The 16,435-nt window shown below is 39.1% G+C and overlaps 1 protein-coding gene across 1 annotated transcript in view; it reads right to left on the reverse strand.

The window, feature by feature from the left end:
* The window catches only part of SARDH (sarcosine dehydrogenase), a 2,624,838-nt gene that overhangs the window by 407,724 nt on the left and 2,200,679 nt on the right, over positions 1–16,435 (reverse strand). The window contains exon 24 of the mRNA XM_044058055.1: positions 14,613–14,781. Within this exon, the coding sequence (XP_043913990.1) occupies positions 14,613–14,781 (169 nt within the window). The remainder of the gene's footprint in view (positions 1–14,612; positions 14,782–16,435) is intronic.

Here is a 16,435-nt window from a genome sequence, read left to right on the forward strand (position 1 = left end):
TTCTCTTTCATTTTTTTTCTTCTGTCTCTCTTTTTCATACACATTGTGTATATGAAACCTGAAAAAGTTATATGCCCTACTGTATTACATAAACCACTGAACTATGTTAGAAGAGCCCTACTGATATCTGCAACGGAATGAGTCTCTGGTGCTGAGACTGCTTTGAAAACAAGGATATGATGGCAAAAAGCATTTACCAAGAATTATAAGAATGTAACATCAGTGGCTTCCCAGGTAGTACGGTCAGCTCCTACAAATTGCAGGCCTGATTGAGAAATGCACTTTACACTGAAGAGGAAAAAATGATTGCCACACTAGAACAAAATAAAGTGAAGCAATTTCAAGGGTGAAAGAAAAGATAGGGCATCCATGTCTACATTAAAAAGCAAGCTCAAAGAAAACTGCAAGTGCATATTTCATCAAACAATAATAAGAAACGCAACTTATGAAAATAAGAATCTGCATTTGTTGGGTGCAGGAACGATGCAATACTGCAAGTGGATCTGATCCTACCTACATACAACTTCCACTCCATCTGCAGCCATTTGTCAGGCATCTTATTCATGACTCAGTAGAAATTTTCTCTGACAAAAAATGCACAGCTGTTCTTCTATGCAGGTGTGGAACATCTACATTCCTAATTTTGTCAGAAAAACATTTTTAAAGCATTTAAAGAGAGTTCTAAATGTGGAGAAAATTACATAGCATCAAAACCGTTGTGGAACTGTTAGAGCCATCTACACTGAAGAGAGTCTATGACTGAATCACAAATTAGAACTTTTTTTTTTTTTTTTTTTCAAAAATAGTTTTTATTTTTGTAATAAACCATGCATACTTATGAAGGTAGACGCATGGGAAATGCACAAATGTTACACAGATAGTGGTTTGCAACAACATTAGTACAAAGGACATGTTTAAAAAGAACATAGAAAAAGTACAATATCTTGCAGTATGCATAGTACACACACTAAAAGCCCAAACCAAACTAAACAATATTTACAAAGCTACCAATACTGAACAAGGGTGGAAGCAACAGTGCCATTACTTGTACAATTGGGAAATAACAGCCCTACTTATGGCTTGTCTTAGAAGGGAGAAACCCACAGCACAGGGGGTGCAGAGTGAAGGAGAGAAAAAGAACATGGATAAAGGGATATGTGTATGTTAGCCATAGCTTAGTCACATAGAATTACTTCAAACAGGCTTTTCCAAAGTTTACTGAAGTAGGCTCTCTTCATAGGTCCATTTATGATGAATTTCTGGGCCGAGATATATTTAATGGCCATATTTTTAAATCCCCGCCAACATAATTTGGTGCGATCCAACCAGTTGTGGGTGATGTAGAGTTTTATGAGAAAGCAAAGCGTTGTTAGGATATGAATATGAAACTTAGGCAGGCCATGAGGGGGGATATTTAGAATAGCCGTTTCCCATGAAAGGGTGGAGCTATAGTAACCCATTTTTTTGAGACGCACTTTGAGAGAACACCAAAGTTTATGGGAGTTATTGCAATGCCACATAATATGTAAAAGGTCAGCTCTCGCGCCTGAACAGCATGTACATAACGGAGATCTATTAGAGTTAAATTTGTTAATTCTTGCAGGGGTAAGGTAGGTGTTGTTATTCAACATCAGTTGAGTGTATAAGAATTTCTTGAAGGGGGATAATTCAATGCTAGTTTTTATGGCTAGTAATTTTTGATCCTCTGTAATAGGGGGGTTTTGATTGTCCCAGTATTTGGAAAAAAGACAGTTTCCTTTGTGAAGTAATGGATGTAGTAATTTGTATGACGAAGAAATTGTTTTATTATTACTAGAAATTGTATTAATAATTAGGTTTAGTTTGTCCATTAGCTGTATATCAGGGACTGTATTATTGGTTTGTGAAGAAATAAGTTCCCTGAGTTGACGTAGGATAACTGAATACTTGTTATTAACCTTGAGGGCTAATCGTAATTCGGCAAGAGACAGAGATTTATGTTTAAGAATATCCCATACTTTAAGGTCTTTGATGAGAGGGAAATCAGCAAGATCTATCATCTTGTTGTTGATTTTAAGATTTGGGTTGAGGTGTATTGGTTGAAAAAGGGGTAAAATAAGTTGAAGATTGATGTCCTTAATCAGTTTTTGGAAAAGTTTTATTTGATGTTTCAGTAGAGAGGATAGCTTTAGGCTATTCAAGGAAGTAGGTGATAAAAAGGGGGTGGCCTTAGGATTAATTTTGTTAGATAGAATATGTCCGTACCATATCTTTAGCCACGCTGGGTAGTAAGTTTGGTCTTTGTTATTCATGTATGCAATGGACCATAGTTTATTAGAGCTAATAATCAGATAGTAGAGTTGAAGGTTTGGAAGGCCCACCCCACCTTTCTCCTTGGGAAGACTTAACTTGGAAAAAGAGATCCTAACATTCTTAGGAAACCAGAGAAATTTGATTATTGTTTTTTCAATCTGTGAGAAGAAGTTGTTTGAAATATTTATATTTGTTGCACTAAATTGATAGAGGAGTCTGGGAAGGATATTCATTTTCACAATAGCTACTTTTGAAAGGAATGATAATTTCACTAGTTTCCATCTTTGTAGGTCTTGACATATGGTAGACCATGATTTTAGCAGGTTATTTTGAAGCATAGAGGCTTGATTGTGTTCAAAGTTGACGCCAAGATATTTGAGACTGTATGAGATATGGAAGGGCGATTCGGGGAAGAAGAAAGGTTTATGCGCCTCAGGATTTATTGGGAAAATATGTGATTTTTTATCATTGACTTGGTATCCAGAGGCCTTAGAGAAGGAAGTGATTGCTTTTAATATTTTTGGCAGGTCCGTGTTCGGGTAATGGAAGTAGAGGTTTAAGTCGTCAGCGAAGGCCGAAAATGCTACTTGTGTGTTGAGAATTTTAGGAATAGTGTGATGCGTATTTTGAGTGAGATAAAGGAAAAAGGGTTCAATAAATAGATTGAAGAGGAAGGGAGAAAGTGGACAACCTTGTCTAGTGCCATTAGTAATCTGGATGGGCTTAGATCTTTTTTTTATTTATATAAAGATATGTGCTTGAGTTTGAATAAAGAGTTCTGATCATATCTAGGAAGGTTGTGGGTATGTTAAAATGCGATAGCGTGGAGAAGAGAAAGTCCCAGTTTACCCTGTCAAATGCTTTTGATGCGTCTAGGGTTAAGGCATATAGCGGGTTTTTTTCTTTTTTGGTAAACTGGATAAGAGAGTCTAGTGTTAGTGTATTGTCCCATGTATGTCTATTGGACATAAACCCAGCTTGGTCAGGTGATAGTAAGTGTGGTAATACCTGTTTGAGTCTGTTGGCTAAGATGGCAGAGAAGATTTTGATATCAACATTTATAAGCGAGATAGGTCTGTAATTATGTGGGTCTGTTTTTTCTTTATTGTTTTTAAGTAGCAGGATTGTTTTTGAGTTATTCCAGTGTATGTCTGTAATTCCATGTTTTACAATAAAGTTAAAAACTTCTAGGAGGATAGGAGCAATTTTTGAGTTAAAGGTCTTGAAAAAATTAGTAGTAAAGCCATCCGGGCCAGGGGATTTGCCTAATTTGAGTTTATTAATGGTGGTTTGAATCTCACGGATAGTAAATGGAGCTGATAGGGTGGATATTTGATCCTGATTAAGAGATGGGAAGATGATGGAATTAAGAAATGTAACCATCTGCAGATTGGAGGTGTTGTGTTTGTTGTTGCTATATATGTCAGTATATATGTCGTGAAAAAGTTTAATAATCTCGCAGTCTGTTTTGTAAGTTACCCCTTTATGTTGCAAGATGGAGATTGTTGGAGCACCGCTATTGTTTTTGAGTATTCTAGACAGGGTTCTAGATGGGATTTGTGCCCACTCAGAGTAGGTTGCAATTTGTTTTTGTTCCTGTATCGAATAGTTATATAAGTGTAGCTCGCATAGTTCTTTATGTGCAGCATTGATCGATTCTTCTAGTTTGGGGTCGGGGTGTGTTTTGAATTCTCTTTCCAAGGACGCTAGCCTTAAAGCAAGATCAGATTCTTTCCTTTTATTAAGTTTATTAAAAAATGTAGCTTTACTAATCAGATACCCTCTTAATTCGGCCTTGCAGGCCGCCCATTGTATGTCAAGCGCTATTTGGGAATTACCAAATCCTGCGTATAGTTCAGAGAATGTCTTATTGATTCTCTGTACAACCTCTTTATGTTTTAGTAGGTTATTGTTAAAGGACCAATTCGCAGGGGGGGAGGGATCGGATGCGAAGACAATCATAAGGGAAATTTTTGCATGGTCAGATAATAGCCTAGGTTCACACCTTAGTGTGATCTTGAAATTAGAGAAGGATTTAGAGATTAAGAAAAAATCTAAACGTGACCATGATCTGTGGCATTGAGAGTAGAAGGTGTACATACTGCTTTTTGATGGATCCGTACCAAAGACAATTGTATCCATGAGATTATAGTCAGACATTAGTTCTTCCAGAGCAGTAGAAGCTTGAGAGTTATATGAGGGGGAATTGCTGGTACGGTCTAAACTGGGATTTATGACTGCATTCCAGTCTCCTCCTATAATAAAAAGGTGATTTGAGAATGCGCTAAGGATATTATAGATTTCCATGAAGAAGATGTGTTGTTGAGTGCAGGGACCATATACGTTCAGAAATAAAACGGGTTTGACGGAATTCGGCACTATGGATGTAAAATAACACCACCTGCCAAATTTATCAGACTTGCCTTCTATGATGGTGCCCTGGAATTGTTTCTTGATTAAAATTGCGACTCCTTTAGAGTTTGAACTATCACCCCCCGCTATTATAGTCCTAATCCATTTTTTGTTAGAAGTTTTTTCCCAGCATTCTTTGGGTAGATGCGTCTCCTGTAAGAAACAGATAGTAGCATTAGATTTTTTTTCTCAGCATTCTGAAGGCCTTTAACATTCCAGCAGTCTACTTGCCAGCTACTGAATTCCTTAATTTAGTTGGTATTATTGAAAGGTGATTTGAATGGGAGGTTATTGTTATACCTACACATAGAAGGGTTTGTTTAGGGAGAGTTATTATTGGGTATACCATAGGGAAGAGAGCTTGATATGTCTTTAACACTGTTTTTACTAAGAAGTTATCATTGCGGTAAGGGGTAGCCCACAGCTTCTTCAAACTAACCCCAGTGCCTATCCACCCATACTCCTTATATGAAGAAGTATATAAACACACAAACACAAACCTAACCTTTACTATACATATGTACAAAATATAACTTTTCCAAAACATAACCTACCTAGATTACTTACAACGCCACCCACTGAGCTTCCAAGGCTGTACATTATGTAATATGCAATTTGTATATCTTGCGGCATGGTCTGTGATAGGGTAGGGTAGTGTATAGGAAAAATATGACAACATGCCTTTTACAGGGAAGTACACCCTCGGAGGTACACCGTTTAACAAATATTCTGAGTACCTGAAGAACTATATGTATTTAAACAAAAAAGTTTTGATGATGATAGAGGTGAGTTAATGACTCACAGCTTGCTATGAACACCTTTTGGCTCAACAGTAATAGAGTTTAACACACTCAAGTGATGCAAACCAAAAACATTTGTCTGGAACATATGTTTGTGCCTATTACTCTTACACCACCAGCTTGTTATGATAGTATTATATCATCCCCCACATATATGGAGAAAGAGAAGAAGGAGAATCGATTAATTCAACTAAGTATAATAATTAGCTAAGTAAACGGTCATCTATTCTGCTAACAGGGTACGTGGCCTGAGAATCTAGTTGGTTAGATTAGATAGAGTCGCTTGTCTCAGCCACAGAACCTTTCACACTTAGAAAACTTAATTTTAGACTCTTTGGGTTCAACACCTTAACATAGATCCCGATCTGGGGTCCGTTTGCAACCATAGACTATACTGTATGCCATGTGTTATAATCTAGTGGTACCTTACAAATAAAGCTGTTATTAGCCCCACAACCATACTAAAGAATAAATCAGTAACAGAGGTCAAGAAGAGACTAAGGATATGTCTAGTGGTGCTGGAGGGCAATAGAAATGAGGCTTGAACAGTGATGCTTGTGCATAGTAAACAAGTATTGCTCACTCAGGGAAAGCATCCCTGACGTGGGGAACAATCCCCTACATTAGGCAGACTATGCATACAGCAGTCTCATGCATATTTAAGTTACTAAAAACAGTGGTATTGTTGCTGGCACTGAATTAAGAAACCAGGTCCTGATAATCATGTCAACTGTTATGTCATGTGTAATGTAGAAACTGTACTGACATTAATTTGCTATAGAGTAAATTCATTGACATCCTGTACCCCCACCTAGCAATGCTTCACTTTTATAACAGCATGAACATGATGTTGTCTTATACGCATTCTACTGCGTGGTCAGCAGTGTTTTTAGTAGACATAGCACTGATAAATAACCAGAGAAATGCAACCTTCGTATGAGTTGCATGTAAAGCGTACGTGCTTGTCAGGGAAAAAGGTTCGAAGTTTGTGCTAGGCAGGATGCGCGGTGCAAGGATGAAAATTTATCAGAAGCTCCGTACGCCATGTGAGAAGCAACAGGCAGCTAGCGACAGCAACGGGAGTCTGGTTTATCCATGCGAGTGAGCTTTAGGACGTATGGCTGTAGATGCTTGACAGGGCTTTGCTAGACTTCGAGAAGTAGACATCATTTCCAAAGAACGCACGGATACTTAAGCATTACGAAGCGGAGATCAACAGATACCCACAGCGCCTGACATTACGCCTTGCTAGCTATTTACTGATTCAAACTGGTACTTGAAGACTCAGTTATTTGAGAGGTTGTCGGTGTGCTTTTTTACAGGAGAATATTCAGCCATGTTGGACCAGGAGTTGTATATCTCCTTAGGCGACGCAGTCTGTGAGCTAATCCTAGTGTCGCTTGGATGTTGCAGGAGTATCCAGGTGTTACAGCTAAGTGGGACCCATATGGAAACGTCTGACAGGAGAAACTGTGCCTAGCTCCACGTGTTAAACGCTGGCATTTAATAAGTCCATTGAAGGTTTTTCACAGGTACGTAAAGGAATATTTATTCAGTCGGATTAAAATTTGTAGATTAATCGGGTTTTTTAACGGGTCCATAGAAAACAAAGTTCTGATCCGTTATCTAGCTGGGAGAAAGAGTCGCTAGCGAAATTGTGGTTTCAGGAAGTGGGATCTTTGTTGAAAGCCTTAATAAAGGCTGTTTTTGCTTCGATGTGGGTATTGACTGAGTATCTCACTTCATTGTTATGAAATATTAGGTTGTTAGGGTAACGCATTTGGAAGCGTATGTTTCTTTTGATTAAATCTGCGCAGAACGGAGCCAGTTTTTGTCTGTTTTCCTTAATGGTTGCTGGTAAGTCTTGCGAGAATGTAATTTTGTGTTTGTTCCAAATTAAGGATTTATGTTTTTTTGCTGCATTTAGTATTTTTTGTGTTACTTGGAAATTGAGTAGTTTAACATACACTTGACGGGGGTCTGTGGTGTCTTGCCTTCTCCGGAGTGCTCTGTGAGCTCTTTCAATGGTGATTTCAGGTATCTCACCATCTTTTTGTAGTAGAGACTCAAAGATTTGCTTTGCAGTAGTGATTAAGCTTTGGTTGTGGTAGCTCTCAGGAATACCTCTAATTAGGATATTGTTTCTCCGACTTCTTGCCTCTAGATCTGTTATTTTCATTTGAAGTTCTGTTATAACTGTTGAGTTAGCAGAAAGATCATCAGTAAGAGTTTGGATTTGAAACTCATTTGACTGTATTTTTTGTTCAAGAGTGCCCACTCTTTCAGCAATCTGAGTGACAGATTTTCCAATGGTTGAGAGTTGTTCCGAAAAGTTCTGGATGGCTGCATGTATGGGTTGTAGGGCCTGTTTTAATTCAACCATGTGGAAGCCAGTATCCTCAGTGATGTTAGTAGTGTTTTTGTTAAGATCCAGTTGTTGTTTATTGGTTTTTTGCCTTTTTGAGAGGTTCTCTTTTTCTGGTGAGAAGATTATCAAGACTTAGCTTTTATTGTCTGTGTCTCCATTGATATAGGATCATTTGAAGGTTTTTGCTGTCTGGCCATGTGGTCTTCAGAGTGCTGCAGCAGATTGAGGCCTTCTAGATCACAGTAAGTACAAGATTTAGAGAGCTGATACAGAATATAGAGATGATTTTAGCTTCTTTCAAAAGCTGTATGTACTGGATGGTTCGTCTTTATGATACTAGAGTCAATTCCTTTGTTCCGTAGAGCGTCCCGAAGCTCCGAGAGATATAAAAAACTAAGATATGAGTAACTGAGGTAGGGAGCTCAGTGTAGATGCAGTTCACCAGGCGGCCACCATCTTGGAATGAAATTAGAACTTCTAAGAGCGTAATTAAATGTTCTATGTGAAAGAAAAAGCCCTCAGGACCACACCCACAAAGATGTGTCTTGCATTCCATCTATTTATTTGTAACAGACCGTAGGGTCATTATGACACACTAATATTTCTGGACTGGTTCTCTACACGTTATGCAGACTCCTTACTCTATCTTGCAGCCTGATCTCCCCAAAACAGTAAGCAAAACAAATGACAAGCACGCAAGTTTCAGAGATGGTTGACTTCTGGTTTACAAATTCATACTATAAGACATGAACAAGTCAAGCTAGTCCCATCCATGCAGGAAGATGCGTCTTGTATCCTCCCCATTTATAACAAACTCTATAACTCAAAAAGAGATGCAGTTAATGGGGATAATCTCCTTTTGCCAGTTTGGCCACATGCAACTAATTTTCATGGAATGCTCTCCAACCAACCTAGTACATCCAAATACTGACCATATACATTATACAACTACAGTCTTGCACCATTTTATTACAGAATAGGTTCATAGGTATATACAAGGCTAATGACCAAAAGGGCCTTTACAAGTCTAGCCATGCAACCCAAATGTGTTCCACAAGTTATATACGTTTATATAAGGGGTGACTGTTCATTATGATATGATCTACTGACTGCCTCTATCCATCAGAGATACAAGTGCCAGACCAGGGATGAATTTTTGACTTCCCATCCAATGGTCCAAGTTAAGCTTAATAGGGTTAGGGAGGGACTTTGTTTCACATAGATGGGGAGCCTATTCCAGAGAATGAGAATTATGTGAGATAGACATCTGTCTCTCTAGCATGTCCTATTTACGCTACAAGCAAAACTGAAATCTCTACATCTAGTTGTTCTGATGCTGTTTTTTAGATGTGCAAAAGGTACATCAGAGCAGGGTCCAGGCATTACAGAGATGGAGCTTTGAGGCAATCTGCATAGCACATTGTGTCTATGCCCAGTATTCCTTTTGTAAGCAACCTCTGCAGATGTTCGACTTGCTGAGTACTTACCAAAGGGGGCATTAAACTCAATAATGGACCTAATGAGGGCCGAGTATAGTGGTACAATGACTTCCTTGGACCTAGATGCCATGCTCTTGCTTATAAGCTGAGCAACATAGCAAAATTTCCTTACTACCTTTTACACATGTTGATCAAAGTCCAGGGTACTATCCACATGCACTCCCAGATCCTTGACTCATGGATCAACCTTTAAGGGTGTTATCAATGGTTTAGTTTTCTGGGGTGGCTTACTTCTCAAAAGGTAACATAATGGATTGCTTGGCACACAGTTTTAAGCCATGGATTTGGCACCAGTCATTTGTCTGCATTGGACCCTATTGAAAGATGTTTGCTTCTCAGGAGGGTTCTGTGACTACTATACACTAAAGACCATGCTACAGGCATGTGCAGACCAGTTTAAGAGGGAGCAGGACAATTATTTGCCCCATCTGCTGTTTGCTTGCAGAGAGGTTCCCCACGAATCCATAGGTTTTTCAACCTTTGAGTTGCTGTATGGGCGATGAGATGTCTAGATTTGATTCGTGATGAGTGGGAGGGTGAGTGTTAATCCCACAAGGAGTCTGTTGTGGCATATGTCCTAAATCTCAGGACAAGGCTCAGGAACTCATGGGCATGGCCCAGGAGAACATGGCAGAAGCCAAAAAGCAGAAAAAGGTCTGGTATAACAGGAATGCTTGCACTAGAGAGTATGCTGTAGAGCAAGAGGTTATGGTTCTCATTCCTGTCAGATAAAACAAGCTGCAGGCACCTTGGTAGGGACCCTTTAAAGTGGTAAGGAAGGTCAGCGATGCTAACTACATGGTAGAACTGCTAGGCAGGGGCATAAACTGTACCATATTGATAGGATGAAATCTTACCATGATAGGGAGGCCATGGTGATATTTACAGTAAGAGGCATAAGGAGTCTGTGGGAGATCTATGGATACAGGGAGCCATCCAGCCAAATCCCAAATTACTATGGTGGAGCCTAGGGTTGCAGACATATGACAGAACAGTGCAGCACTGTATTGGGGTCAGCAATACCAAAGCAGCTGGAATCTCAAGACAGGGAAATATGTATTCCTAGATAGGCTCAATCCTCTCAAGCAATGTTTCTCAAGGGTCACTTGAAAAACTAGCTTGAGTCTTCGGGTGGGGGGGGGGGGGAGCGAGATGTCACAAAAGGAGATACTGCCAGCCCAGCTATTGGGAAGTTTGTAAATAATTATATGTCATTTGTGAATATCAGCATGATTTATATGCTTGTGTTACAAATGTATTAGAACTGTATGTTATGTGTATATCAAACTGCTGGTACAGGACTGTGTGTTGAATAGGGTTTGTAAAGTACTGCACTTCAAAATGTAACCACAGCATGCCCTACTCGATTAGAACAGAAATGTACCTGCACTGTTGTAACTGTTTAGATCTATAGATTTTTACAATGGAAATTGCAACATCAGAGGTTAACTTCAGAAAAATAGCTGAAATTAAATTACTTTCTGACCACATAATAAAAGGATGCTACCTTTCAAGTTCAAGTGCAGTAACAGACAATGTCTATAAGTAGAGGTTCACTGTACTGTCTTGGAAGTGTTTTTTTATTGTTTTATGATGTTCAGGATCTGCCTTATATCTAAGTAAAGCTTTTTTTATGTATTTTCACAGGTAGATGCTAAATGCTACCAGCTGCATCAATGGTTGCTTTTCACCTAGGATAGAGCCAGATGACAAGAAATGATGTCATTCTGCAAGTTATCCCAGCAGTAATATTTGAGATATTAATTTAAGAACTCTTGGAGAGTGACTGAGTATTCTGTAGTTTTCTTTGACCTGACATCATCAGCTGAAAGACCCACTCACCACATTTGCCTTGCTTGCTCTGTACGTCAACTAGGATATAGTAATTCTCTAGATATAGTCAGGAATATAGCAAAGTATAACTTAGATGTTTTTCTTTCTTTATTTGAGACTTTCCTGCAATGCCATTTTAAATATTACCTGTAATTTTGAACGATGTTACTGTGATTATATATGGAGTATTTTCTTGTTCTTTTATTATTTATTTTTAAATATATTTAAACCTTTCATTGTGGTGATATTTGTGACACTTATTTAAGTTCTGAGAGTACCTGCATATTTATCTGGTGACACTGTTGGCCACTCCTTACAGCCTTGCTCTTGGTCAAACTACCATTTGTATAAACAGTAACATTACACAGTAAAATTGGACACCCTTTGTTAAGGGCCTTAAAGCAACTGATAATGAGCTGGCTGGTGGAAATGAAAACTACCTTATAGTCTGGAAGAAGGTGGCTTAGCTAATAAAATGTGCCAGCCTTTACCAGGTGTGGGTGTCTGTGTATAAATCAAACCTCAATGTGTGTGTGCTTCAGCTACTTGGGCAGGGACACAAAGCACTGGTTGGATAGAGAGGGTGCTGGAGGACTTGGCTTGGCTACTCAGCTGAGATCTCAGTTCTATAGCTGTACCAGTGGGGAGTCTTATTTGAGATCTGGAGAAACAGTGAGACAACAGCCTCAGACTGATTGTGGTCTCTGTGTGCTCTTAAGAGAAACTGCACTTGATGCAGGGAGCTGCATCTGGAAATACTTATTGTGTGTAACTTCTCATCCTCCCAATGTACATCCCCCACTGGTGCTAGTGGTAAGGATTGAGGCTCCTTGATTACTGGGTCCAGTGGTGGGGCACCAGAGGGGGATAAGTGGGCACTTAATTTGGAAGTGAATTTGCCATCCATCAGATTTACTATATCGCTTGGGTCAATGAATGTGGCACCATCAACCACAAGTTCAGCATACTGCTATGTGCTGCCCTTGAGGTGTCTGACATAACTGAAAAAGGCCTTATGATTGTCTTTTGCCCAGAAGGCTTTGTTGACATCAAAACTGGCTTTATTGGACTTAATTAGCCTGCTAACTTGTCTGTTTAATTTGATGACAGAGTTTTTATCTTTATTTAAGTTACACTTCCATATTTTCCCATTGCTCTACAACAAGTTTAACATGGGATGCATGCCACCAGGGTGGTTTGATTTTGGAGTTAGTTTTGGGATTACTTCTGATAGGCACAGTAGCCTCTATGTGGCTACGGACATTGGGTGTACAGAGTTTCTGTTCTCTCTGGGTTTGGAGGGGAACTGGATTTTGGCAAATTATCACATACTAAAAAGGAATTTGCCTTGAAATCATTCCTAAATATTACTGGATTTATCAAATGGATTTTGATGTAGACAGCTCTATGGTCAGATTTTACCACAGAGAATGTAACTTGGGGGGTGCAGCATTCTCCCACACTTGTGAGTATTAGATCCAGTATGTTGGAACCTCTGGTGGGCCTATGCACTAATTGGTCAAGGGCGTGTGCATCTGCGACATCCAGGAATCTCTGTGTCTGCAGATTTGAGGCCATGTAGGATTCCCAGTCTATGCAGGGGTAAAGTCCTCTATGACTAAGGTGTTAGGTTGGATGGAGAGCATTTCTAGTAAATCTAAGAATGTGCTATGCGTTTCATAGGACATAGAGGGTGACCTATAGCTTGCTAGGATATTTTACAGGATTTTTATCTGTGGTGACCTGCACATACAGAAACGCCAGTAAGTCTGGTTTAACTAACCTAGACATATGCTTGTTATTGATGTTTATCAGGACACCTCTACCTTTTATCCCCACCAGAGCAGCTACTGATCTAAAAGTGAGGATGGCACTGAAACCTTGCATTACTACTGTATTCGCTGCAGCTTTAAACCATGTCTTGGTAACTGCAAGCCCTCCAGAGTGAGGAGGGCTAGGAGGGGGTGTAGTTTTTTGTTTATGCTCCTGGCATTCAGCAGTACCACCATGACATTCATTTGAGTTCATTTGTTATGCTGATAGGTTTGTGGGGGAGGATAAAGCTTTAGCCAGTGTTTGAGAGCCTAGGGAGCAGGTGCAAACCATTCTTGGCAAAGCAACATGGTCTGTTAACCATGTCTTTCCATGCTGGTTAGAATGACACAGGAAACTCAGCCAATTATTAAAGATGATCTTTTGTTTATATTGTGGCATCATGCATATGCAGCTCAATTCTAGGCTCCAATCAGCTTGAGACACATAGCCAGAGAGAGATCTACAATGTCTTTCTTCATACAGTCTAGTGAGTTATATCTCAGGTCATTTACCCAGAAAGTTATAACAGAATCATACTGATACCTGTTGTGCAGGTGTGCAATTTGGTGGAATCCAGCTCTAGATAGACAGCTAACTGCTATCATCTCCTTGTTGAGCATGGTTAGGGGGGCATCAGTATGTCTTAAAATGGAGTCCCCTATGACTTGAGTCCTGTGAAGTGTGTTTGCCTGTGTGGGGATCCACTGTGTGTAGCTATATACGTCATGTTAGGTGTTCCTTTTCTTGAGTGCTTTTGGGTTTGATGAGGATAAATTTTGCTTATGGGCAGTCTAGCAGGTCTTTGCTGTTGAGGAAGATTTAATTTAAGGGCTTCAGCATACATTTGTCTGTGTGTGTGTTGCCTGCTATATGTGGTTGGGTTGTGTGCATGGTTTAAACAACCTGAGGTGTACTTGTATGAGAGTGTTTAGCCTCCAGTGAGTGTATAAGTTCTCACTCACACACTGTTTCTGTTACTTTAAGAATTAAGTGGTTGTCAGTCAACATGAAACAAGAACTACATTGTCTCAAGATAACAATATCCACCAGGCTGGCTGCACAGAAGTTAGGAACCTGCATACCCATGTTGTTCAGTCCTCTAACTGGTGAGCTACAATGCTCTGGCATACAGGAGTAAACAGATTAAGCTATAACATATAAAAGTCTACTAAATTTAATGGCATTGCCACTCAGCATACAAACTAGCTTCTCTAAGCTTGTCAGGGCACAAGGTATTTGTTCTTTACTTACTGGGGCACAAGGTATTTGCTCCTTACGTACTGCTTTACAGGGTACTATTATTTCATAAGACATAAACAAGTAAGGATAGTATCATGTCTGCATACAGACTCTAATCTATTTAAAAATTATCACTTGTCAGCCATGCCTCTCTCCTTAACGCAAGCAGCTACAAAAACATGAACAAAGCACTTTAAATGCCCCATAGAAAAATTGAATAATTTCTATATAAAAATAAGTTTGATTGTTGGACTGCTTAAACAGAGTCAGTTCTGAATAATGTATTCTACAAACAAGTGTGAAATCATTTGTTCTAGGACAGATGTTTTAAATTACTTCAAAAATTATACTTACTCCTCTATTGTGAAGCAGGCTATACGTTTATGTAGTCCATTCTCTTTCTGTTTTTCTAATATTTCTCGACCAAGAAAAGGAATATCTGTCTTGAGTTTGCATGTAAAACCAAGGCCTGCCTCTAAAGGTGTGTCATCAGAACGTAAATCTGCATGCCAATGTCTGTAACCTGAAAGGAAAAACAGTACCAAAAATAAAAAATCTTATTACACATGCTGTAATCCAGGGCAATGCAAGGATCACCCCCCCCCCCCCCCCCAAATACAAAAATTCCTCATGTCTTTACCGATTAAAAAACTATGTGGTGGATAGCTAAATGCTATATATGCAAAGTCTCACGTGAACCTTTCATAATACCATTGCAAGCAGTCAATTATCTTTTTTAGTATACTGTTTTACCTACTCACCATACATTACAGGATCAGAAATTGGGCTTGAGAGTTATTTTCTGGAAATGCCACTTCTGCTCCATTCAAATGTCTCTCTTTATTCTACTGCCATTTGATTTCTCCTGTAAACTCTATTACTTAAATTAGTAGTTCTGCAGGAGGAAGAAATGTAATTTCTGTCAACAGTCTCTGTATTTGGACCTACAAAAAACTAATTAACCATGGAAATATGGCATTTCTACAACTACCACATTTCTTTCATTACAAGAAAATATATCCAAAAACTTCCAGAATTTTGATTAATCCCCTCGATGCAAGTGGATTAGCAGAGAAATCTGAAAAAGTTCAGTGTGTGTGGCATTCCTCCATCTTGCTGCAGAAGATGTAACAGCACTGCCATCCAAGAAATAATCTGTTATTGGTTAGACGTTTGTTAACTACAAAAACACAAGCTGCTACAGAAACTACAAACACATACATTACTGAACTAAAGGGCAGAGCCAAAGTATTAGCACTCTTCTATAGCCAACGAATAAAAATAAACTAAGAGAAACAGACCTTCCCTTATCTAAAGATGTAGATGTGTGCAGAGCATGTGAAATTACTAGTAAACAGTTAAAAACATTAACTTGTTGCATTATTGTTATCCCAAACAGCTAACCATCGGAGAACCCCAGTCTCTCTCCTCATTTGTCAGGTCTACATACACCTCCTGGCCTCCCCTGATTTACTCCATTAAAGGTAGCGTCCAGCAAAGAGATCAAAGAGTCCCAGGTCAGTATCATATTGCTATAGGGGGTGTTTTCCTTTTTCCCCACCCTGTACATCTACAGTAACATCCAGGGGGTGGAATATGCAATAGATGGACCACACTTTGACAAGGGCTACACTGACAAGCTACCCTGCCAACCCTGGAAAGCACTAAGCTACTCCATCCTCCTCCACCAGGATAGGCACACCCATCCACCTAACAATACCTCAGACACTAGAATCACTTACTGAACCTGTGTTACTTGCACTGTATTCAGGACTTGATCCCTCTATAACTTAGCACTAGTTAGTTAAAACTTTAACTGATGAAAGCATGTGTGCAAAATAAAATGAGAGTCAAGTAGCAGGAGAGAATGTGTTGTAAAAGAAATAAATATGAAACAGAAAACCATGAGACAATGTACTGTTAAAAATGATTCGTGATAGATGACAGAGAAATAAACGCATCAGTAAAATTCTGGATTGTAGCAAGTATAGTCATAGGCATGACAGAAAATCTTTTTCAACTTTGAGTAAAGTTTGCAGAATCATTGCTAGAGAAAGGACATTTTACAAATGCTCAACAGTGAAAACGACATGAAGCTGAAAGAACATTTGAAGCAGTGAAACAGATGTAAAAACAATAATTTTGGAAATAAATTTTGAGAAGTATCTGCTAAGAAA

Source organism: Protopterus annectens, chromosome 16.part0 (assembly GCF_019279795.1).
Source record: "Protopterus annectens isolate FY-2018-M chromosome 16.part0, PAN1.0, whole genome shotgun sequence".
NCBI lineage: Eukaryota > Metazoa > Chordata > Ceratodontiformes > Protopteridae > Protopterus > Protopterus annectens.